General features: G+C 54.4%; 9 protein-coding genes across 9 annotated transcripts; 5 read left to right on the forward strand and 4 right to left on the reverse strand.

The window, feature by feature from the left end:
* Window positions 1-166: 166 nt before the first annotated feature.
* LRP88_08833 (Alpha/Beta hydrolase protein) lies at window positions 167-1,626 on the reverse strand (the record flags this gene model as incomplete). Its single annotated transcript, XM_083245331.1, has 5 exons — window positions 167-255; window positions 314-1,013; window positions 1,136-1,323; window positions 1,382-1,455; window positions 1,514-1,626. 5 exons carry the CDS (start codon window positions 1,624-1,626, stop codon window positions 167-169), a joined length of 1,164 nt encoding a protein of 387 aa, XP_083099825.1.
* Window positions 1,627-2,802: 1,176 nt separating this feature from the next.
* LRP88_08834 (uncharacterized protein) lies at window positions 2,803-5,113 on the forward strand (the record flags this gene model as incomplete). The annotated part of the gene is made up of 3 exons (XM_083245332.1): window positions 2,803-3,056; window positions 3,115-3,686; window positions 3,747-5,113. The coding sequence occupies 3 exons, from the start codon at window positions 2,803-2,805 to the stop codon at window positions 5,111-5,113; spliced, it is 2,193 nt and encodes a 730-aa protein (XP_083099826.1).
* A 657-nt stretch (window positions 5,114-5,770) lies between these two features.
* On the forward strand, window positions 5,771-7,700 carry LRP88_08835 (phosphoribosylaminoimidazole carboxylase ADE2; the record flags this gene model as incomplete). The annotated part of the gene is made up of 3 exons (XM_083245333.1): window positions 5,771-6,596; window positions 6,645-6,678; window positions 6,743-7,700. The coding sequence occupies 3 exons, from the start codon at window positions 5,771-5,773 to the stop codon at window positions 7,698-7,700; spliced, it is 1,818 nt and encodes a 605-aa protein (XP_083099827.1).
* A 1,152-nt stretch (window positions 7,701-8,852) lies between these two features.
* Window positions 8,853-10,124, forward strand: LRP88_08836 (uncharacterized protein; the record flags this gene model as incomplete). The annotated part of the gene is made up of 1 exon (XM_083245334.1): window positions 8,853-10,124. One exon carries the CDS (start codon window positions 8,853-8,855, stop codon window positions 10,122-10,124), a length of 1,272 nt encoding a protein of 423 aa, XP_083099828.1.
* Window positions 10,125-10,567: 443 nt separating this feature from the next.
* On the forward strand, window positions 10,568-12,438 carry LRP88_08837 (TLD-domain-containing protein; the record flags this gene model as incomplete). The annotated part of the gene is made up of 2 exons (XM_083245335.1): window positions 10,568-10,633; window positions 10,702-12,438. 2 exons carry the CDS (start codon window positions 10,568-10,570, stop codon window positions 12,436-12,438), a joined length of 1,803 nt encoding a protein of 600 aa, XP_083099829.1.
* Window positions 12,439-12,721: 283 nt separating this feature from the next.
* On the reverse strand, window positions 12,722-13,558 carry LRP88_08838 (respiratory supercomplex assembly factor RCF1; the record flags this gene model as incomplete). The annotated part of the gene is made up of 3 exons (XM_083245336.1): window positions 12,722-13,284; window positions 13,370-13,440; window positions 13,500-13,558. 3 exons carry the CDS (start codon window positions 13,556-13,558, stop codon window positions 12,722-12,724), a joined length of 693 nt encoding a protein of 230 aa, XP_083099830.1.
* Window positions 13,559-14,098: 540 nt separating this feature from the next.
* On the forward strand, window positions 14,099-16,771 carry LRP88_08839 (uncharacterized protein; the record flags this gene model as incomplete). Its single annotated transcript, XM_083245337.1, has 1 exon — window positions 14,099-16,771. One exon carries the CDS (start codon window positions 14,099-14,101, stop codon window positions 16,769-16,771), a length of 2,673 nt encoding a protein of 890 aa, XP_083099831.1.
* A 434-nt stretch (window positions 16,772-17,205) lies between these two features.
* LRP88_08840 (uncharacterized protein) lies at window positions 17,206-18,255 on the reverse strand (the record flags this gene model as incomplete). The annotated part of the gene is made up of 3 exons (XM_083245338.1): window positions 17,206-17,867; window positions 17,920-18,099; window positions 18,147-18,255. 3 exons carry the CDS (start codon window positions 18,253-18,255, stop codon window positions 17,206-17,208), a joined length of 951 nt encoding a protein of 316 aa, XP_083099832.1.
* Window positions 18,256-18,866: 611 nt separating this feature from the next.
* On the reverse strand, window positions 18,867-21,001 carry LRP88_08841 (uncharacterized protein; the record flags this gene model as incomplete). Its single annotated transcript, XM_083245339.1, has 2 exons — window positions 18,867-20,756; window positions 20,810-21,001. The coding sequence occupies 2 exons, from the start codon at window positions 20,999-21,001 to the stop codon at window positions 18,867-18,869; spliced, it is 2,082 nt and encodes a 693-aa protein (XP_083099833.1).
* Between the last annotated feature and the right edge of the window lie 852 nt (window positions 21,002-21,853).

Here is a 21,853-nt window from a genome sequence, read left to right on the forward strand (position 1 = left end):
TCTCCAGTGACATCCCCACCAAGCCCTTCGCGTGGAGCTCTTCATTCATACCTACCTAGACTCAGATCCAACAACATGGCCGAACAGTGCCTCTTGTATACAACGAAAAAGCAGGTCTCGAAAGACTCCTCTTGAGAGATTGGGTAGACCTGTGCATCTTCCGACTCTAATCTTCAGTGTAAGTCGTTCCGTGTAGATCAAACGCCCTCATAATACCGAGAGCGACAGGTGCATATCCCATAATGTCGTTGTGACCTACACAGTCAAGTTAGTCAGTTATGCTTGACAGTCAAGCAAGACCAATCTAGCCTACCTCCATGTGGGAAGAGTTCTTGTCGAATGATGATGTTGGGCTCTGCCATCCAGGTCGTTACGAATGCGTCATCTCCCTTTCTGATGGTCCGCTGTTCTTTCCAAGCATCGAATTCAGCTTCGTCGAGAATTCCTACTGTCTCCTGTGCTGCTGCTCGGAACAGTTTGTTGTCCTCAGTCCAGGGAATATCTCGGTCATCCTTGGCATGGATCAAGTTGATCCTTAGCCTTGTCTTGGTGTGTCGAACAATATTGGCCAGTCGATCAGCGGAATGCCACTTGTCGACAATGAAGCGGTGAAGGTAGCGCACTAGCCAGGGCCAGACACGGAAGGGCGCGAGGACAGGAAAGATGCCAGCAATGCGGTAACCCACGAGTAGATTTGCCAGATCGCTGAACCCGGCAACAAGTGTAATGCCGGCAAACTCGACACCCTGAAGAGCATACTTCTCAGCGACACCGCTGACGACTGCCGTACCTAAGCTTTGACCCAGGAGCTGGATGCGACTGGAGGGAATCCCCGCGACATTGATGGCCCATTCGACAAGTGTTGAAGCATCTTGAATGACACCTGCCTCGGAAGGAACGCCGGTGGAGTGGCCAAAGCCTCGATAGTCAATAGCAATGACATGGTAGGACGAGGTGTCAGTTAGAGAATGGTAGCTATCAGGCCGGATGGCTTGCGCAATGTGGCCAGCATTCTGTATTTGTTAGTTGATGCCTGCCTTGCCACCTGTATCACTCACACCGTGGACTGTTGTAAATGTTAGTCCTACCCAGTGTGTGCAAGCGAATCAGCGCAGATTTACTCACAGTACAACACCAATCGTGACTCGGGATCTTCTTTGAGGAGGCGAAACGACTCGGTCCTGGTAAAGTCTTCCGAGAAGCCCGGGTTTTGTGACTCTATCGAAGCCTCATTCTGTAGGTACAGAGGCAACGGAAGGATGTGCCAAGCATAGATGGATTCCCCATCAGGCGTCTTGAGCGAAAATGGAGTCACCTGATTTCCTGATGCGTGGCGTGTGAGGCAATGTGACTGTCACGAAAGATTGCAGGGGAGACGCACGAGCAAAACCCCATTGCTGTGGCTTGTTGACGTCTGTCCACAGGAGGGTGTTGATTTTGTGAGCGTACAAGAAGCTGTTTTCCGCGTTAGAGATTTATTGCGGTACACATGTGATTAGAAAGCTGGCCGTACTGTCTCTGAAAGAAAGGAGTCATGCCCAGGCCGAGGAAGATGCAGTACAGGCCCAGAGGTGCCACGACCGCCCAGATGGCTGTCCGCAGCGCGGGATGGAGGGGGATTGACATGGTTGGTCTGGATAATGCGAGAAAAGTTCTAAAAAGTCTATCAGGAAAGAGGAATACGTCAAAACGCCAGAAATGAAAATGTCATGACTGTATGGCGGTGCAAAGTCATGCTCGGGGTCTGAATCCGAGGCCTGAGGTTGAAGCAGACGTTGCTGCATCCGCGCTAAGGCGACAGCGCGGTGATCAAAGGTACCTGCAATTCCTAGGGAGAGCCACCGCGGCCGATGTACTGCAGGCGCAGGCGCGTCTTACCCGCTACACAGTCAGCCATGCGGCTGTAACACGCCTGAAGTGAAGTGTGAAGTGGGGCCACCAGAGCCGCCAATCGACAGCAAGCCAATTGAGCCTCGAATCTGACCAAAGGCCACCTCCACTGGCAGGCTGCCTACACGTGCGGAGAAACGTCACCGAGACTTGGGCATCGCTGAAACTCTTGCGCCCGAGTCTGGACACGAAGCCAATTTCACCGGACGAATCGTTGGTCTCGTAGCTTGATATGAAGGCAGTTGATAGCCCAGTTGGTCACGGCATGAGCAGAATGCCTCTTTAGGTTTAGCGGGGGCCTTCTGCACGCTGACCAGGTTGTTGCTGGGGAAAGCTGGGCTGGACGCGCCCTGATGCAGGAAGCTGATTTGGCACTGAATGATTCCCATCCATCCCGGACGGATTGATCACATTTGCAGCGCTTGGTTCGGGAAAACTGCCCAGGCCCTGAAGACGCGGCACGGGAGCTTAGGTCTAATCCCGCTGAGGTATCAGAGGCTCAGCAAGCACAGCACGCTAGCGGCCCTCCGCCTTTTTTCCAGCGCCTCCAGCCAATCAGAGCCCCTGTTTGTCTCTCCATGCTGTAGGAGAGCACTGGGCCTCGGGCTGCTGGCCGTGGGTGCTGGTGCTGGTGTCCCTGCTACCGCTTTCCTCTTTCCAATCCCCATCTCCATCTTCCATCCTCCGTCTTCCACCTCACATGTTGGCTCGATATTCCCTCCATACACAACCTCAGCTTCGGACGTAGCTCCAGGCTCTTTTTGTACTCGCCGACCTCGTCAATAGCGAGCTTCTTTTCTGCTTTCAACTGCCGACGCGCCTTGTATGGCCTTCTTATAATGATTTGCTTCCCTCTCGCAGTGTGATTTCAGTTGCGTCCTCTGTAGTCTTTTCTACTACAAGAGCTACTTCATGGAGCGGAAGCGCAAGCTGCCCGCCCGGGCCGCTGCTCGAGGCGATCACGCTGCCAAAAAGCGCAATGTCACACCAAGAGAACGCTCCGCGACGCCTGCTGCCCCCCCCGCGCCTCCTCCAGCTCCAGAGCCCGAGGAGCCTCCCCCGCCTCCTTTGCCCAAGTCGATCCAGGCAGGCAAGCCGCTGCCCACAGTTGAAGTCGCGCAGCCCGAAGACTTGTCATCTAAGGACTACCAGTCGGTCGGCGAAAGGTAAGTTGAATCGAATCCAAACCGTAGAATCTTGGTCCTGACAGACGCGTCTGTGAAGTGGTGTTCTTGCCGAGTCCCTTTCACGATCTCGCCAAAAATGGATCAGCGATGGTCTTTTCGCCAAATATTGGACAAAACCGCACAAGCGCAAGGGCGTCATCAACGAAGACCCAAAGAATCCGCCCAAGGAGACCATGTCAAAGGTCGGCACCGTCACGATCACGATTGAACCGCACATTATCGAAGCTACCATGTATGTCGTCAAGGATCCCAAGCCAAAGCCCCAGCCGATCCAGCAAAACCGTCCCATCATCCAGTATGGCCCTCCGAATGGCATAATGCCCCCGCCTCAAGCGCCAGCCTCAGGAGCCGGCACTCCGACTCAAAGTACGGCGACGATAGCAAAGCCTCCACATCACAGCCCGGCCCTGGGTCCATCTCAGAGTCCAGCGCAACCACCGCAGGCGCTTCCTCGAGTTCCCCAGGAGCAGCCTACTCCGAAGGCTGTCCAACCAGGAACAGCTCCTCCAGGGAACAATATGACCCCCTCACCGAGCCCAAATCTCCAGTCAAGGCCTCAACCAGCAGGAGTGCCTGTGGCACCATCCCCAACACCACCTCCAATCGCTCGTACACCCTCAAATCCTCCGCCACCAGCTGCCATCCCTCCTGGCGCTGCGCTACCGGCAGCTTCGGCCCCGATCCCAGCGACGAGGCCACCTGCTGGCCCAATGGCTGCCCCCTCCATGTCACCAGCGCCTCGACCAGCCACGAGCATACATACGACGCCTACAGCCGGTCTCGCGAAACCAGTGACGCCAGCTCCTCCCCCTGCGGCACCCGCAGCGAAGCCATCCGCCAACGACCCTGTCATTGCTTTGCTTGCGCAAAAAGCATCAGGGGATGCTGAACTTCGTGATCTTATGAAGAGGGTCGCCGTTGGACAGGCAAAAGAGGGCGAACTAGCGCATTTCCAGAAGATTATTGATCAGCTGAATGCTGAATATCGCAGTCGAGGTGGACAACAGGGGCCATCTGCAGACCGACTTCTGGTGGATGGAAGAACGGTCAAGTATTTTGCGGTTGAGGTTCGAACTATTCTCGACATTGTTCTGGCCTCAAATCCCAACCAGAAGTCGTCAGAGCTGCGGCCACCACAAGGAAGTGACCCGCTGGTTGTTTTGCTGGTCAAGGCAGCTTTGGAGGAACACAGAACCCGGGACATGATTCGCCGGATTGCCGATGGACGACCTGGTTTTACAGATGCTACGGACCTGAAGGATATTCTTGATCGGCTACATCGAGAGATGAGAGCGGCGCCGCGGCCCTCCCCTGCTCCATCGCAAGTGCGACAACACACCCCCAATGGAGTACCGAATGGACAACCTAGGGCGCCAACCCCGCAGACTGTGGCACAACCGAATCCCCAAGCCTTGCGGTCCAAAGGCCCCCCGCCGGCCCCTAAGCCGGATGTCACCGCTGTTGTCTTTGACTTTGGAAGCGGAGATCGATATCTTTTCCCCAAATTCAGCATTCTGGAGTATCCGCCGACGCCATCAGGCCAGCAAGTCGTGGCGTCATTCCTAATAGTTCGCAAGGGAAGTACATCCGAATATGGCGGAGACCCAAAGCTGGACTATTACCAGCCTGTTACGATACGCATCTTTACACAGTCTGGACGCTATCTGGAGAATTTGGCCCGAGTGGTTGCCCCACAGGATGAGGTACGGCGTTACATGGACGATGTGATGGACAACATGACACGCGCAGAATACGTGTTGCTCGCGATGAGGCTTCCAAGAGCCGATAGGGATGGCGAGAAGGACGGCATCATCTCGGACGAACCAAGGACAAATGGGTCTACACCTAAGCCTGACCCGGCCCGTGAGCCAAAGACCGTGTCGAAACCTGGTGTTCTCTGGACATCCAAGGGAAAGTCGGAAACGCCACCCGGCGAGGGGCCCTCAAAGCCTCTGCGAGATGCGGAGCAGGAGGCCCAAGCCAAATACCAGCGACTCATCAACTCGGTGTCTGCAAAGGACACGGATGGCCAATGACGTTGTCTATGACCACACTTGTCTGTTGTCCCTGATGTTACTTGAGATTTGTGTGTAAACTTTGATTGGGGTGTTCGGGATGGGGAGCCATGGCGAAGTACGGAGCGTGGAGTGGTTATCAAGGTTATGGACAGGCGCTGTGTGTTTTGAGGGTTTGTAGGCCCGTCTCGATCCACAAGTTTGTGGTATCCGAATGAGAAACTGTGTCATCAAGGATTTTGTTGGTTACGCGAATACCGCTTGCATGAAAGATTTGTCAAGTCTTTTCTATTCCCCAAACTAGGAGGTTATGTTTCTTGCTAATGGGAGATCAGAGGAGGGGTGCTTCGTGTGCCATATTGTGACATTGCTGTGAGCGATGGGGGTGAAGGCCGAAGAGGACCATATTCCCGTGTGCATTGATGCCTCCTGGCTTGATCATTGCAAATGGTCCTAATTGAGGTTTCCAGTTGCAGTTCTGGATTAATAATTATCTTTGACTCATCTTTGCACATTTGGTGCTGCTTGTAGTTGGATAAAAAGCCCCATCTCCTCCCGCCGTCGATCCCGGAACAATTTTGTTCCCAGCACCCCTCCGACAACGCTCGAAAAGTCAGAGTGCGAATTCTCTCAGTCACGACAAGATATCCCCCATAACCCCACAGCTCTCTTGTTATAATGGCGAAGCCAGTCATTGGTCTATTGGGCGGTGGCCAGCTCGGCCGAATGCTCCAGGAGCAGGCCATGCTGCTGGGCATCGAGCTTGTCGTCCTGGATGAGAACAACTGCCCCACCAAGCAGATCAACCTGAACGAGAAGCACGTTGAGGGCTCTTTCAAGGACCCTGAGAAGATTCGGGAGCTCGCCAGGCGGTGCGACATTCTCACCGTCGAGATTGAGCACATCAACACCGAGGTCCTCGAGGAGATCGCCACCAAGGGTGTTGAGGTTGACGGCCAGGTCAAGAAGGTGCCCGTGCACCCTTCGTGGGAGACCCTCCGTCTCATCCAGGACAAGTACCTCCAGAAGGAGCACTTTGGAAAGGCTGGAATTCCCATTGCGCCTCAGATTTCTGTCGAGTCGGGCATCTCGATGCAGGAGTCGCTCCAGAAGGCTGCTGAGACCTTTGGCTTCCCCTTCATGCTCAAGGCCCGTAAGGGCTCCTACGATGGCCGCGGAAACTTCAAGGTCAATGGCCCCGAGGACTTTGCCGAGGCCATCAAGGATATGGGCACACTGTCCCTGTATGCCGAAAAGTTCCAGCCCTTTACCAAGGAGCTGGCCGTCATGGTTGTGAGAACCGAGGACGACGCTGGCAACCTGAAGGACGTCTACGCCTATCCCGCAGTTGAGACTGTCCACGAGGAGAGCATCTGCACCAAGGTGTTTTACGGAAAAGTTTCGAAGGAGGTCGGCGAGAAGGCGAGAAAGGTTGCCTGTGATGTCATCAGGACCGTCAAGGGCAGGGGTGTCTTTGCGGTCGAGATGTTTCTGCTGGCCAACGGTAGGTTTCATGCATGACCGCTAGCTGATAGAGGCTTACATTCTATAGACGAGCTGGTGATCAACGAGGTTGCCCCCAGACCGTAAGTTTGGCTCTGCCTGACTCGTAGCTGTCGCAATTGCCTGAAGCATGCTGACCTTTTCTAGCCACAACTCTGGACACTACACCATCGAGGCTGTCCCTTACTTCAGCCAGTACAAGGCCCAACTCTACTCTATCCTCGACATTGTCCCCCCTTCCCTCAAGCTTCAGCCTCGCGTGTCTAGTGCCATCATGCTCAACATTCTTGGTGGTGCTCAGGAGTCTTCCCACGATGCGCTGGTTGACCTGACCCACACTCACTACCACGACGATATGGACGTTTTCCTGCATCTGTATGGCAAGTCTTCTAAGCCTGGCCGGAAGATTGGACATATCACTGTCACCTCCTACTCCCCCGAGGTCAACCTTGAGGAACTGGCTGCCCCTCTTATCAAGGAGGTTGATAGCATCCGTCAGGGCCGTCTTGATGCTGCTTCAGCTCAGCTGCGTCCCACCGCTCCCGCTGCCACTTCACAACCGCCCGCGCCAACATCTTCGCGCGATACCAAGAACCCCTTAGTCGTTGTGACGATGGGCTCCGACTCGGATCTGCACGTGCTCAAGGGTGCATTCGAGGTCCTGGAGCGCTTCCGTGTTCCCTACGACTTCACCATCACTTCTGCTCACCGTACACCACACACTATGAGCGCTTTGGCCAAGTCTGCTGCTGATCGCGGCATCCGAGTAATCATCGCTGCTGCTGGTGGTGCTGCTGCGCTCCCTGGCATGCTGGCCTCCGAGACGCCCATCCCCGTTATCGGTGTGCCCGTCAAGGCAACTCACCTCGACGGCCAAGACTCGCTGCTGAGCATCGTTCAGATGCCCCGAGGCTGCCCCGTGGCCACGGTTGGCATCAACAACTCTACCAACGCCGGTATGCTCAGTGTCCGCATTCTTGGCACCGGCGATGCCAAGTACAGGAAGGCCATGGCCGACTACATGGTGAGCATGGGCGAGGAGGTTGAGGGCAAGGCGGCTAGGCTGCAGGAGATTGGGTGGAAGGCCTACCTGGAAAAGAAGTAAGACGTGAAGTAAAATGAATAAAAACGGAACGTTGATGGCTGCTAGATCAAGGTTGTAAGGATTCAAGGACTTGTAGCAATGCTCGGGCTGTAGTAGACGTAGGAGTACGGATGATAAGAGAGAGCCATAGCTGGCAGATACCATGAATATATGATTTCAATAACAGACACGGATAGGGAGTTAGGCAAAGATTAAATGCCACGTTCAGCGTGATAATTGTCTTGAGCACGTTTATCCTTGCTAATGAAATGACTGGGTTAAGAGTAGGATATCTTCGCCCCCTAGGAGTTCTACAAGAGCAATAGAGTATTTGCTTCACTTACACAGACGCGGGAGCAATCATGATTGAACGAATTGGTGTGGTCAGCTTGATTGGCCGCCTCAATGCAGCCTTCGTCCTGACGCTTTCAACCAACGCAGTCGGCTGTTTTTGGCATGTACTTTGTCGAGTCTTGATGACCATAATGCACATACCGAGACTAGTAAGAGTGAAGCTACCCCCACGTGCTCTGTCAGACACCGACATCGACGACATAGTTTGGGGAAGGCTTCAGTGACAGGGACTTGTCCTCCTCAAGTTGGTCGTTGTAGCGTTCATTCGGCCCTTGCCCCCCTCATCCGTTGATTGAGTTGAGGCCTCCGTAGACATTTGTCCTTAACTGGCAGAACAAGCTTTAGCCCCTCCTGTAAGGCTTGAGCCGCTGAACTGTTGAAGTCGTCTATGGGGTCATTGAGTGGCATGATCATTCGTTCTCGGTAGCAACACGAGTATAGAATACGTTAGCATACAGTTAGTGAACTGAATATTATATGGATTTCTAGGTAGGTATTTGTATCTCATCTATGCGTCCCTGCAATTGTTTCTGCCCCTGATGATTTCAAGGAACCTTGATATGTACCTCGCCCCAACCACCGAGCTCTGCCCATGGAATGCATCCAGAGTTTGAGGGGTTAAGCAGTGATGAGCCATTCGAAAACCCAACATTTGTCATGGATAAATGACAACTCCAGAGTGAATGATATGGGAAGACTTGGGCTGAATCAAGTATAAAATACCCATCTCTCTCCGAGTTGGTTTGCCTTGCCTCCTTGCGCACCTCAGCCTTTGTTACGGATCTTATCTCTCAAGTACCATCACCAACTATCACCGCAATGCGTGTCGTTGCCCTTTTCCTCCTCGCCCTCGAGGCCACACTCAGCGTGGCCGTTGCGCTCCCAGGTGGCCACCGTGGCTGTGGTTGCAGCCGCAACGGCCGCAGAAGCGTCACGGTCCTTGAAGAAGTCGGATCCAAGAAGATTGTGTCGGAAGAGCTGATCATCCCCGAGTCCCATGTTGGCGAGCTCACGGGTTCCAAGAGCGGCAAGACGCGGGAGCTGCACACTCGCGACGTCAAGCCGGCCCCAAATCTCAGGCCGGGTCAGCGGCTCGGACTGAGCAGCCAGCAACTCCAGAAGGTCCAAACCCTGGACAAGGGCACCCGTAGGAGGGCGGCCACTTTCCTGGGATTCAGCAAGGAGGTGCAGCAGCTGTTTGGCGAGGGTGATCCTCCCTTCTCGCCTCGGGCCGTCTACCTGCTCGAGAAGGAGTTGGAGGTCAAGGCCAAGATGCCCAGGCTCAGGGGAGTCCTGGAGCGATACGATGCCATCCCAATGACGGTAAAGGACGACAAGGAGCCGCGGCCGAAGAAGCGATCAGAGGGCGACCTCTTCGACACCAGCCGTCTGCCCAAGGAACTCCAGGCCCGGGATCTCGAGAAGCGGCAATCCGCGATGCAGGAGCCCAGACTCACCGACGAGCAGATCCTCAAGATCGAGACGATCGACAAGAAGACTCGCGAAATGGCTTCCAAGTTTCTGAAGTTTAACCCGGCGCTCCACAAGTTGTTTGTGCACAACGGCCCTCCATACAAGCCTTGGGTCATCCGCATGCTTGAGAAGGAGTTGAACCAGAAGGCCAAGGTCGAGTCGATGAGGAAAGCTCTGGAGAAGTTCGACGTCATCCCAAAGGCCATCTTCATGGATAAGCCAAAGGAGCGCCGATCAGTCGGCGATGAGCTGGTCAACGGCCCGCTTGAAGGTCAGCCGCATTCCAAGGTCATCCCGAGTTCCACTAACGATGAGGATCTTGAACAGAGTAAGCCCGGACAAAAGCACCGCGACACGGAAGAGTCTGACGCTAAGGCGGCCTATGACTACAAGGTCGCCGAGAAGCTGAAGGAGATCAAGGACGAGGGATGGTGCGAGGGGCTCCAGGGCATGATCGTACGGACGTTCACCGCCCCAAGGAAGGCGAGTAATGGCGAATTCAAGATCGCGAAGGAGGAGTTTGATTGTTTTTGGAAGCTTTATCTGAAGGACAAGAAGTGGGCACCAAACCATGAAGATTTCTCGATTGCCAACGATGGGGCAGCTCACGAGGCTTGAACACAGGCATTCCGAGTTTGATTCTGGGAGATAGCTTTGGGTTCTGATAGGCTTCAAGTGTAATAGCTCATTTGCGTCATCTCTATAATTGCGAGTGCAGAGCAAGCCTGAATCGTAGTAATTGTGAGTTGGGAATAGCTTCAACATGGCACCAAGGGTTGCATTGTAGATTCGGGCCGAGGAATTACCCGGCTCACGTGCCGCTAGTTGTCCATCTTTGGGCTTGCACCTTGCAGGAACAGCAGGGGTTGGCATTACGTAGGGGGTACGTACCTGGCAATCATCCATGTCAGCAACCAGCCCCGGAATGTCATGAAGTCGTCCAGGGCAGGCCAGGCTTCAGCTTCTCCTAATCATATCATCATCAATCAATCGCCAGATACATGAGAACCAGAGCCAATCCTACTACCTCGAAGTGATGAATGTAGAGCGGGTCTCTCAAGATGGGCCAGAATCTTTCGGATGAGCAGCCGCAGCGGCGGTCGCATGAGGAGCTAGCTCATGAGCTGGTGAGCTGTCCTGTCTACCGCAAGTCCGCGTTAGAAGCCATTCACGACCAACTGACACGTCTATATAGGCAGAGAGGTTCAGGAGCAAGTGTTTTACTTCTCTCGAGTTTTACTCGCTCAAGGATGTCTTCAAAAGCCTTGCAGATCAGCAGGATTCGATCAGGTACATGAAGGAGGATACCATCGCTCGCTACCTTGAGATCCCCGACATCCTTGGCGCGTCACCTGTCATTTTTCAAATGGTGTCGTATCTGGGCGCCTTCCCCTTCCTTCAGGATGCCCCGGTAGTATTGGAGCTACCCCGGATGATCATGGTCATCGTCATCATGACTGAGCGGTACCGAACCGTGCTGGCGCGGGGTTCCTCGGACAGGACCAAGCTGCTATTTAGGAGCTTGGCTGTCTTTGATCGCAAACCGTCTGAATCGGATGCTATTGATGAGCCTAATGGCAAGGACGAGAAAGTCCAAGGGAACTCGCATGTTGCTGGCTTCGCAGTGGATCAGGCTGGCGATGAAGTCGATGACGACGACGATGAAGATGACGACCTCGTTTTGACGGCCTTTGAGTTGCTTGACGTTAAAGAAGCCGTGGATCAGGGCCATGCTCCCAAGTTCCATTCCGCGACGATCCCGACTGACAACTTTCGCAAACTTCTGATGCTGCTTCTGCTGGCCGCCCCCCTCGATCCTCAGGAAAGCCTGTCGTTGTACTCGCCTCACGTTGTTGGTGAGCAACTAGAAGGCCTCCGCGCAACTGCTGAATGCATCCTGGCCTCGTTTGTCAACGCCGAAACATCTCCTGGAATCAAGTACAGCCACTTCAAGAGCATCATCCCTGTGATTTGCCCCAATCTTTTCCGTGGGTTCAACGGCCTTTTTGAACATTTTCTCTTTTCCAAAAATCTAGACTTTTCCAAACATCAAAATGATACCCCCATAACCAAGGTGGCCCAGCCTCTCTTGACCGACTCTGGCGAGATCCTGAACCACAACACCCTGTGTCAGATCTCACTCTTCCTCCCTGGCTCAGACCTTTTCCGCAGAGTGAGACTTCTCTACTCTGGTAATGATGCCGGCTTCTCAATGGGAAGTTTCCAGACCAAGGTGTTCAACTGGCAGGCTCCCACGTTACTCTTGGTCAGTGGAACACGACTCAGCGATATCCCGGAGGGTGGCCAAGAAGCAGCCTTTGCGGCATCTCTTCCTACAAAGAGATTCCCTCATGGAAGCAAGTCAGATCAACTCACCTTTGGCGTCTACGTGAGGGAACCTTGGAAACACACTCATAGGGAATGCTTTGGCGACTCGGAGACAGTTCTCTTCCAACTGGAACCAATTCACGACGTCTTTCCAGCATCCACCATCAACAAAGACTACGTTACCTTTACCAAGGCACCTGCGCACCATCCCATGTTGTCATTTGGCTGTCCGCACCCTCATCCGTCACAGGCTCACCGAAAAGCCGACATGTTGCATCTGGGCCCCGTCTCATTGATGCTCGACGATTCATTCGAGTTTGCAGTCTTCAACCACGACTTTACCTCACGAGGCGGCGCGTTCCGTTCAAGTTCGGTGAGGAAATTCGACTTTCAAGAACGCTTCCAGATCGAGAGCCTCGAGGTTTGGGGATGCGGTGGTGATGCAGAAGCTCGAGCGCAGGCTGAGAGATGGGCCTGGGAGGAACGGGAAGCTGAGGCCCGCCGCAAGATCAACCTGGGAACCGGGGACATAGAAGCGGATCGGGCTTTGTTGGAGATGGCAGGGCTGATCGGAGGGGCTCGGAGCGGGGGCTCCATGGGATAGGTAGGAAGGCATCTGTCGATATCTTGCTCATATTGACGGGTATTTTCTCAGTAAACGTTCTCACCGGGGCAAGCAAATAAACAGGAGGGCTGAGTTGGAGGACCGGCGCCTCCGACATCATCAGCTTCATGACGTTATCCATCATTAACACCGTTCTAAGAGTAGAGCCATGCTGCGCTCGAAGGCACCGCCCATCCGCTATCGTACATAGTATGCTTCAAAGTGATTGTACAAGGCTCCGCTCCGGCTCCAGCCTTTTTTTGTGGGTGCCATTGTTGTTGAGTTAGTCCTTCTTCTGGGATGAGATAATCTCACCGAGATCACCAAGAGAGCTCTTTGGATTCTTCTTTTTTCCCGGCTTGTCGCTTGCAGTTTCCTCCGCAGGTTCCTCGGCAACCTTCTTCTCTTCCTCCTTTTTCTCGCCCTGAGGCCACAGGCCGATCCGGCCGAGGATGCCCCCGGTTCCGCCGGACGTCGCCTTGGGCTTCTCCTCTGTGGTCGCCGCCGCCGCCGCCGCAGCCTCCGCCTCCTCGGCCCTCTGAGCCTGCACCAGCTGCCTCCTCTGCTCCAGGCGAGCTTTCATGGCCTTCTCCTCGTCGTCTCGGGCTTCGAGCTCCCTGATCCACTTGAGGCGCTTCTCCTCGGCGTCCCGCTGCTCCTGGAGTTGGCGCAGCTCCTTGCTCTTCTCGCGGTCCTTCTGGTAGTACATGCTGCCCGCCAGCATCGCGATCACGGTGAATCCCTGGGCTGCCACTCGGGCTCGGAACATGCGGTTCGCCTGCTTCGAATCGCCCCGGCGGAGGGCTCGGTAGGCGTTGACGAAGGCCAGACTGGTCAGGCCGATTCCTAGTAGGAGGAACGAAGTTGTTAGAGTGCTTGATCTCGGCGGAGGAAAAGAACGCGGCATTTGGGTGCCCGAGGAGTCAATTACCCAGCGGGATCAGAGGTTCCTCCTTGATCTTGCGAAAGACCTTCTGCATCGGACGCTCGTTGTAGAAATCCCTGTCTATCGCGTGAGCGGGGAGTAGACGGCGCAACACGCCGGGGCACGCAGAGCATACTGGTCGCTGTCAAAGGACGAGGGCAGAGGCCCCGGGATAGAGGGTGGACCGTCAGCCATTGTGTCGTGGAAGAGGGCAATTGCTGGCGGAAGATGCTGGTGTAGCTTGCGCTGGGCGAGCTATGTATGCGAGGTTAAGAATGTACCGTAGAAGAGTGGGCTGAGGAAATTCAGCTCCGTCAGTGGAGGGACCCATGATCGATCCATCCATTACAAGCATCATCACTTTGTCGCCGACCACGGACGGGCTCCACTTTCGGATGCGAGGTACGTACCTCCGGCTTGTTCCTTCCACCGTGGTCCGGACCGTCGCAGGTGTGCACGGGCCACATAAAGAGCCTGCCCCACCAAACTTCAGCTTGGATCTCCCCAAGCTTGTGGAAATGTATCTTTGTCATCACTCAAACACCACAACATCTACTTGATTCAGTCTTAACAGCACAGGATTCCCCAACCTTCATCCCGGCAGCTCCAGTCATCGAGTCCTTAGCTATCAACCGACTATACATACGCACGCGACACCCACTTGGCCATCCCCCGACCTTGCTTCTCTGACGCGCCTAGCTTGACCATCATGCTACACACATGATATAGCCCACCATGTGGTTGCCCACGCCTTCGGTCGAGAGCATAACCCGGCCGCGGCTGGCCGTGGCGGTTGTGACTGCTGTCGCCGCTGCCTCGATAGGATACTACACATATCAGAGCCGCGCATCACCAACATTCGAAGCCATCCCTGGCAGTTTGCACAGGAGCAACGCCGTACGCCGCCGTCATCGCCATGCTAGGGCCCCCTCCGAGTCTAGCGCATCTTCGGAGCCCCCAGGTGATGAGAATGTCGAACTCGATACTGTACGGCCTGTTGACGCCGAGACCACGGTGGAAGGCGGGACGGACGAATGGTGGAACGAACCAGGCGGCTTCCCTTCAAACCAGCGAGCTGGTCATAACATTGTGAATCTTCTGTTCCGTGTTTCGGAAGACAACGCACGGAGGAACGGCTGCGTGCACCGTGGCTGTCAGTGCAACGCCTGCGGCATGGTTCCCATCCGGGGAGTGCGGTATCGTTGCGCAAACTGTGCCGACTTTGACCTGTGCGAAACTTGCGAAGCCCAGGGCGTCCACATCAAAACCCATATATTCTACAAGATCCGCGCCCCGGCGCCGCCCTTTGCCCCTAGGCAGATGCAGCCGGTCTGGTACACTGGGGACCCTGACACTTGCAGGCGCAACCTACCGCGCGGGCTGATACCCAAGTTGTCACGGGAGACGGGTTTTGAACGGCCAGAGCTCGAGGCATTTTGGGAGCAATGGACCTTCATGGCTAACACGGAATGGAGAGAAGACCCTGACGACCTTGGTCTAGCCATGGACCGCAAGACCTTTGAGCGCTGCCTTGTGCCTCTGGGGGGTTCTCGCCATGCAGCTCCGAATCTCATCCATGACCGCATGTTCTCTTTCTACGACTCCAACAATGATGATTTGATCGGCTTCACTGAGTTTCTACACGGCTTGTCATACAGGAAACGAAAGGACAAACTACGCAAGATTTTTGCTGGCTATGACTTGGATGGCGATGGTTATGTTGACCGAAAGGACTTTTTGCGCATGTTCCGCGCATACTACGTTCTTTACAAACAGATGCATAAGGATATTCTGGATGGTCTTCAGGGCCAGCTACTCGCTAGTACCGATGCTCTGCAACTCGTTACCGGTCGCCAACCTCTTAGCAGTCTGTTTGGCCGCGAAGGACGGGTTCCAGCGGGAGAGGGAGGAATCCGGTATGAAGGCAAGACGTACCATCGTGACGGGAGTGTGGAAATTGCGGACGGGCATGAGGGTGTTGTTGCCGGGAACGGGGAGGACACAGCCACACGGGGCGACATGTTGACCACCCTGTTTGCCTGTGATACGGACCCTCCCTCTCGAAGACGATATATTACACGGAGCGATACTGACAGCAACTGGCGAACGATGCGGACTGCGAGCGAGGCAGATCGCACGTACTGGGTTACGCTAATGGAGCCTCCAACAACACTGGATGAGTTGCCAGGACTCGTACTGGACAATACGAATCTGGAGATTGAGGAGCCAAGCGATGATGATGAAGATGACGATCGCAACGTCAGGAACAGACGTACTGGCGCAAATGAAAACGGAGGCGATGATGATGCAGGCCCGTCACAGACTGAGAGCGAGGCCAGGGCCGAAATGGCTGCTGAATATCGAAGCAAGCTACCCAAGCTTGAAAGGAAGAAGAGAGACATGGCGCGGAAAGCGTTGCATGATCGATGGATGAGACGCCAGTTCTACCTCGATGAGGAAGAGGGAGGGTCTGCTCCTGACGACTGGCCCGAGAGCGAGGATATTCTCATGGACCTTCGCCGGATGGATGAGAGGGCTAGTACCGATGGCGAAACCAGCTCACCTACAACACCGACAAGCTCCAAAGTTCGATTTGCCAATGGCAACGCGGGCGAATCGAGCAAGTCTACCTCTCCAAGCAGCCCCTCGGAGCACATTCCGCGTTGGAGGATGCCCGAGGCTGAACACGATGCCGGCAAGGAGATCCTTTACCAAGTTACCCAACATGCCTTCAACGAACTACTCGATACCATCTTCAAGCCAGCAGAGGATGTTGCTGTGCATGCTGCCGAGACCAAGGAGCAGAGAGAAAGGTACAAGGAGGTGCTCGACACGATGGAGCTCAATGACGAGGACGGCGCAAAGCCATCCACAGGCGATAGAGATACCATTATCAGGCCAGCCACGGATAAGACCCTTGAAGAGCTGTTGTCTGAAAGCGGTTACACCATTGCCATGCCCGAGGGCCGGAATGCCGTGGAAATCGAGACGACGGTGGAAATCATCCGAGAGGATGAGCCCACAGAACCCACGCCTAAAGCCGACACTGATGCAATCTTCACATCCCCTGACTACCGAGACCCAACACTTCCGCAGTTCAGGCCCAACACTATGGGGGAAGCTGATGATGTACCAAGACGCACATGGTATCCTATTACGCAACCCGTCTCAACTGAGACCTCAGAGGAGGAACATGGTGAAAGAGCCGGCACGGGTACAGAAAGTGCCCCTACGCCAATGACACTACGGCACTGGAAGTGGCTCAGCCTGGCAGAAGCCCAAGCGATTAAGAGGGGCGGCTGGGGCAAGCTGAGCTTCGATGAATTCGAGGCCATATACAAGAGCCAGGAACACCAGGGCAACCGACTGGACTATCTCGGAAGTTGGATTGACTTTTGTATTCCTTAGGAGACGGACTACTACCGCAGAGCTGCTGAGCGTACCACCATGCTACCGCTTCGTGGTAAGCGGATTATTCCATATGCGCCGTCTATTTTTCGTCCACTACCGGGCGAAGAAGAAGAGGATGGTTATGAAACCCATTGGTTTAATGATTTTGAACTCGTTTATGCAGTCGGTGATGAAAGCGATGATGAGAGCGACGAAGAAATGGAAGGCTTCATTGCCGATCTCAGTGATGAGGAAAGGGAAGAGGGAATGGTATCTCAAGTTATAATCGACCCCGTGTCCTGGGTCTAATACGGTGATGCAGAAGAGACAGAAGTGATAAAGCGTAGCGTTTACTCGCGGCAATAGGTATTTGTTGTTAGTTAATGACCAGCGCTTCTTCCTTACCTATCTTACAAGTTGAACATCTCCCATGATACAAGGCCAGGTTTCCATCACTTCTCTTCATATCTTGGAACTTCAATAACCACAATTTCCTTGCTTCCGCTGCTCGAATCACCATCGATTGCCTCTGATATGCAAGCAATGATGGCAAAGACGATCATTATGACAATGATGAAGGCAATGGAGAAGAAGATGCCGATGGAGATGAGCTTGAACAAGACGCCGGCAAACAATACGTAAAGGCCGGGGCCTACAAATGTTCGCTCATTTCCCTGGTCGATGCCAGACAACTGGATCAACGAGCGAGGACCGTCATTCATGGCGTAGATGACGAGGATTCCTGCGCCGAGAAAGGCCAATGTGTCTACCATGGCGATGCAGTAGTAGACCCAGCGCTGAAGCCTACCGCGGAGAGTGCTCAGCGAGAGGACGGCCAGCGGGAGGACGAGGAATGAGAGGAGTGTCGAGATGAGGGACAGAGCGACTGCCCCTTTGAGGAGTGACTCAGGGCGGGAGGGCGAGGGGAGATCATCTTCGACTTGGGATAGGGCATTTGTCCAGGGCTTGATATTCTTGGCTATGGCTGATTCAGAAGTGCTGTCGGACATCTTGGTCTTGACGGCAAAGGTGATCATGTCCTCGATGGTCATCATGGGTGGAAAGGAGCGTTGGCAGGTCGGAGTCTGTTCGTCGGGATAGATTACACAAACACCTATTTAAGTCAAGTCAGAGGGTGTATCGTCACTTATATCAGGGTTACAAACCAGAGAGACCCCAGTACCAGTGGTTCGGCAGCTCATCGATACGGAGATCCTTGGCCGGCACGCGAGTCGTGTTCGTGGCAGCGCCGATGAGGTCCTGGCTACTAACGCGGAATAGGTAGATGGACTGCGTGGCAGGGGACATGCATCCGATGAGGACGACAAAGTTTGCAACCAGGCCGACTAGTTATTGTCAGAAGAGGAACACTGAGAACGGACAGAGAACATACGAAGGATGGAGATCATGAACCAGATGCTAAGGCCCCTGGACTCTCCCCAGCCCAGCTGGTGGGCAAACAGCTCTCCCCAAGTTCTCTTCTTTCTGGGCTTGTCAAACATGGTGTATGTCGCTTCAAAGTACTAAAAGAGTGTGTGATGTTGAGAAACAGTTAGGAACGAGAGTTTGGCATCTCTGGGATATCCTCGATCAAATAGTCCTCATCCTTTCATCGACTACGTACTCTAATTCACCCAGGATCTCTGCATGCTTCGTGGCGTTATACACACTTACACGGCAGACGGAGAAAACCGTCGATCCTTTTCCGCCCATGCAGGGGAAACATGCATGAGGCGCCACGACAGTCATTTGATTTGATGCGCAACCGCGGGCGCAGTTTAGCTGGCAGGGGGGATACAAGTTGAAACGTCAAGCAAGGGAGTTCTATGCCCGAGAAGGATAATGATGGACAGGGACAGGGGGAGAATGATCATCACGAGGCGTTTTTTTTTATTCTCGTCAAGTCGGAAGGAAAATGCGAGGGAGTTTTCAGCTACATATCCACGATATTCACATTGAATCTCGATGATGACAAAAGGGATAAGCTTATGTTTAACCTAGGCGCTAAAGCCAAACTATGTATTCAACCACCTCGACTAAGTAAGTACATGTCAATACTATCGACTCCAATCATGACCAGCATGCTACTCCTCCTTTCTTCTTTTTCTTCTTATTAAACAACCTGCTGGGTCGAGTCGACACCGGCAAAGCCCAGAAGAGCGTTCCATGTGTCGGCTGTGCTCTGATCACGAGTGCCCAGAGCCTCAATCTCGGCCTTGGCCGACTCGCAAGCCGCCTTTGCAGCATCGTTGGCGTTGCAGACGTTGGTGAGCTGATCGCAGATGCGGTTGGTGATGATGTTGGGGTTCAGCGCCTCCTGCTGGCCCTCAGCCACCAAAGGATCCTGGGGGATGAAGGTGAACTCGTCGGCTGGTCGGCCGTTGAGACCGCCGATTCGTGCCATTGTGGGCTGGCAGACGCCAAAGTCGAGATCACCGTTGGCTCCTCCAGCAGCACCATCGTCAGCGCCGTCCTGGCCCTGATCGGCGCCTCCAGCGTTGTCATCTTGGTTCTGGTCATCGCCAGCGTTGCCAGCGTTGCCAGCGTTGCCTTGGTTGTTACCGCCCTGGTTGTTGCCATCCTGGTTCTGGTTATCACCAGCATTGCCGGCATTTCCTTGACCATTGCCCTGGTTTCCGTCCTGGCCATCCTGGCCGTTCTGGTCGTCACCGGCAGCGCCATCTTGGTTGGCCTGATCATCGCCATTGGCGGCATCGTCTCCAGCATTGCCCTGGTTGTTGCCTCCGTTGTTGCCTCCGTTGTTGGCATTATCACCACCAGCGGCGCCGTCACCAGCAGCATTATCAGCTCCGTTGCCCTGGCCGTTGTTCCCCTGGTTGTTGCACGCGGCTCCATCCGCCTCGGTTCCGTTGTTGGCGTTTCCATTGTTGGCGCCTCCATTTTGGCTGTTTCCTCCCTTGGCAGCATCGCCGGCAGCAGCATCGTCACCGGCGGCAGCGTCATCGCCAGCTGCGGCATCATCGCCAGCTGCGGCATCATCGCCAGCTGCGGCATCATCGCCAGCGGCAGCGTCATCGCCAGCAGCGTTGTCGTTGCCGCTATCCTTGCCGTCGTTTTGTTGGTTGTCATTTCCCCCTCTTTGGGCCCGGTTGGCTCCCCGGTTGGCTCCCCGAAGACGGTCAAGTGTCTGTCGTAGCCTTCCTCCACGACCAGAGCCTCGGTGACGACCATTGTTATCGTTGTCGTCCTCGGTATCATCATCTTCGGCATCGTTGGCATCGTCGGCGCCGTCGTCCTGATCAGCATCATCCTGGCCATCGTCATTGCCTTGATCGTTGTTTCCAGCTCCGTCTGGGAGGGTACCGTTGCTAGGAGCGGCCTTGCCGGCTCCGGCTCCAGCTCCAGCTCCAGCTCCGACTCCGGCAGTGCTGTTGTTATTAGGGGGGAGAGCACCAGCCGGAGTGTCGTCGCAGTCCTCATTGTCTCCAGCAGCGCCTCCAGCATCGCCACCGGCACCGCCTTCAGCAGCACCGTCACCGGCAGCAGCATCATCATTGGCACCATCATTGGCAGCACCGTCGTCGGCAGCACCGTCACCAGCACCGCCAGCTCCAGCTCCAGCACCAGCTCCAGCACCAGCACCAGCACCAGCACCAGCACCAGCTCCAGCTCCAGCTCCAGCTCCAGCACCATCCTGTCCATCAAGTGCGACCTGCTGTCCATCGGCACCAACAGCGGTGAAGTTGCCAAAGCCCTGAGCAATCATGACTTCAGCCTGAGACAGGCCCGTGGCATCAAAAGGCGTCTGCTTCGAGGTTGCAGAGTTGGCATTCTCAACATCTGAACCACCAACAGCCGGGTCAACAAGGGGGACGATGCCTCGAAGCTCAGCAGTCGCAGGAAGGCTGGGGTCGGCGCACACGAATGGCACGTCGACGGCGAAAGGGTTGAAGTTGGTCTCGGCAGCGACGAGGCCAATCGCTGCGTCAATGACTTGCTGGTCAGTTCCCAGCTCAGAGATGATTTGGTCGGCAATAGTAAGCTAGAATAACAGGTTAGTTACTTGTTTCTAGACAGGTGCCAACTTCTCATTACCTTCTGGCAAGGGCTAGCAGCGGCAAGGAGAGAGCCTGGAATGCTACCAGCAATGGTGGCAGCAACACCGGGATCACCGAAGCCAGCATCGCCAAGTGCCTGGACTGCAGCAACAGGCACCTGCTCCTGGCCAAAACGGGCCTCGGCGTAAGCTAACAGGATGGAAAGACTGAGTGCCTTGGAAAGAGCCATTGTGAATAGTTTCAAAAGACTGAACGTTGGTTGGTGTGGTTTGTTATTAACAAGGGGAAGTAACCAAAAAACCAGCCAGTGGTACAGAAGAATAGACTTGAAGAAGAAAGGAGTGGTTGAAACGAATGCGTTCACAGAACTGCAGATAGAGAAAGGAAATAAGAAGGAGGGGTAAGAGGAAGAGGCTTGTGTAGAAGATGATGAGAGAGAAGGTTCATGGAGACGGGACGAGACTGGTTATATACCATCAAACCTCATCATGAGTGTGTAGCTAAATTAGGATAAACTCGAGATGACACAAGCTAAGCTTTGAGCTTGAGCTTCACGGTGGCGATCATACATCCTCTGCTACGGCGTAGTTTCTAGAGGAGGTAAAGTTGGTAAGCTCTGAGGCTCCTCCTAGCGCGTAAACAACCTGGGGTTGCACGCAATGCTTCAAGATGTTGGTCATGTTGGTGTTAGTTGACGGTTTGGGGCTTGACTAGACTGTCCGAAGTCCCTAATTGGCTTAGCCTTGACAAGAACTCGGGCCCCGTGTTGCATTCAGTTCACCACGGAGGTCCGAAGCATCGGAGGTCTCGGATGTGTAGATCCCGTCTCCTCGTCAGGACTCGGATACCCCATAGTAGCCAGAGAGACCGGTAAAGTCGGAGCAAGAGCTTATACTCGTTCATTTCTTAGAGAGTAGCTTTAATTCTCGCTCAATGTTATAAACTAGGTGCTTCCATTCAATCGCGATTTTGCTTCCGGCGCAGAAGTGGGCGAACCCAATGAAGTCAGCCCAACAGATGGCCATGGCGAAAAGAACGAGGCTGGATGAATATTGAGAGCTTAGAGCGACAGTTGAATCCT

The sequence above is a fragment of the Fusarium phalaenopsidis genome (genome assembly GCF_050370095.1).
Source record: "Fusarium phalaenopsidis strain FUZ10S chromosome Unknown contig_32302, whole genome shotgun sequence".
Classification (NCBI taxonomy): Eukaryota; Fungi; Ascomycota; class Sordariomycetes; order Hypocreales; family Nectriaceae; genus Fusarium; species Fusarium phalaenopsidis.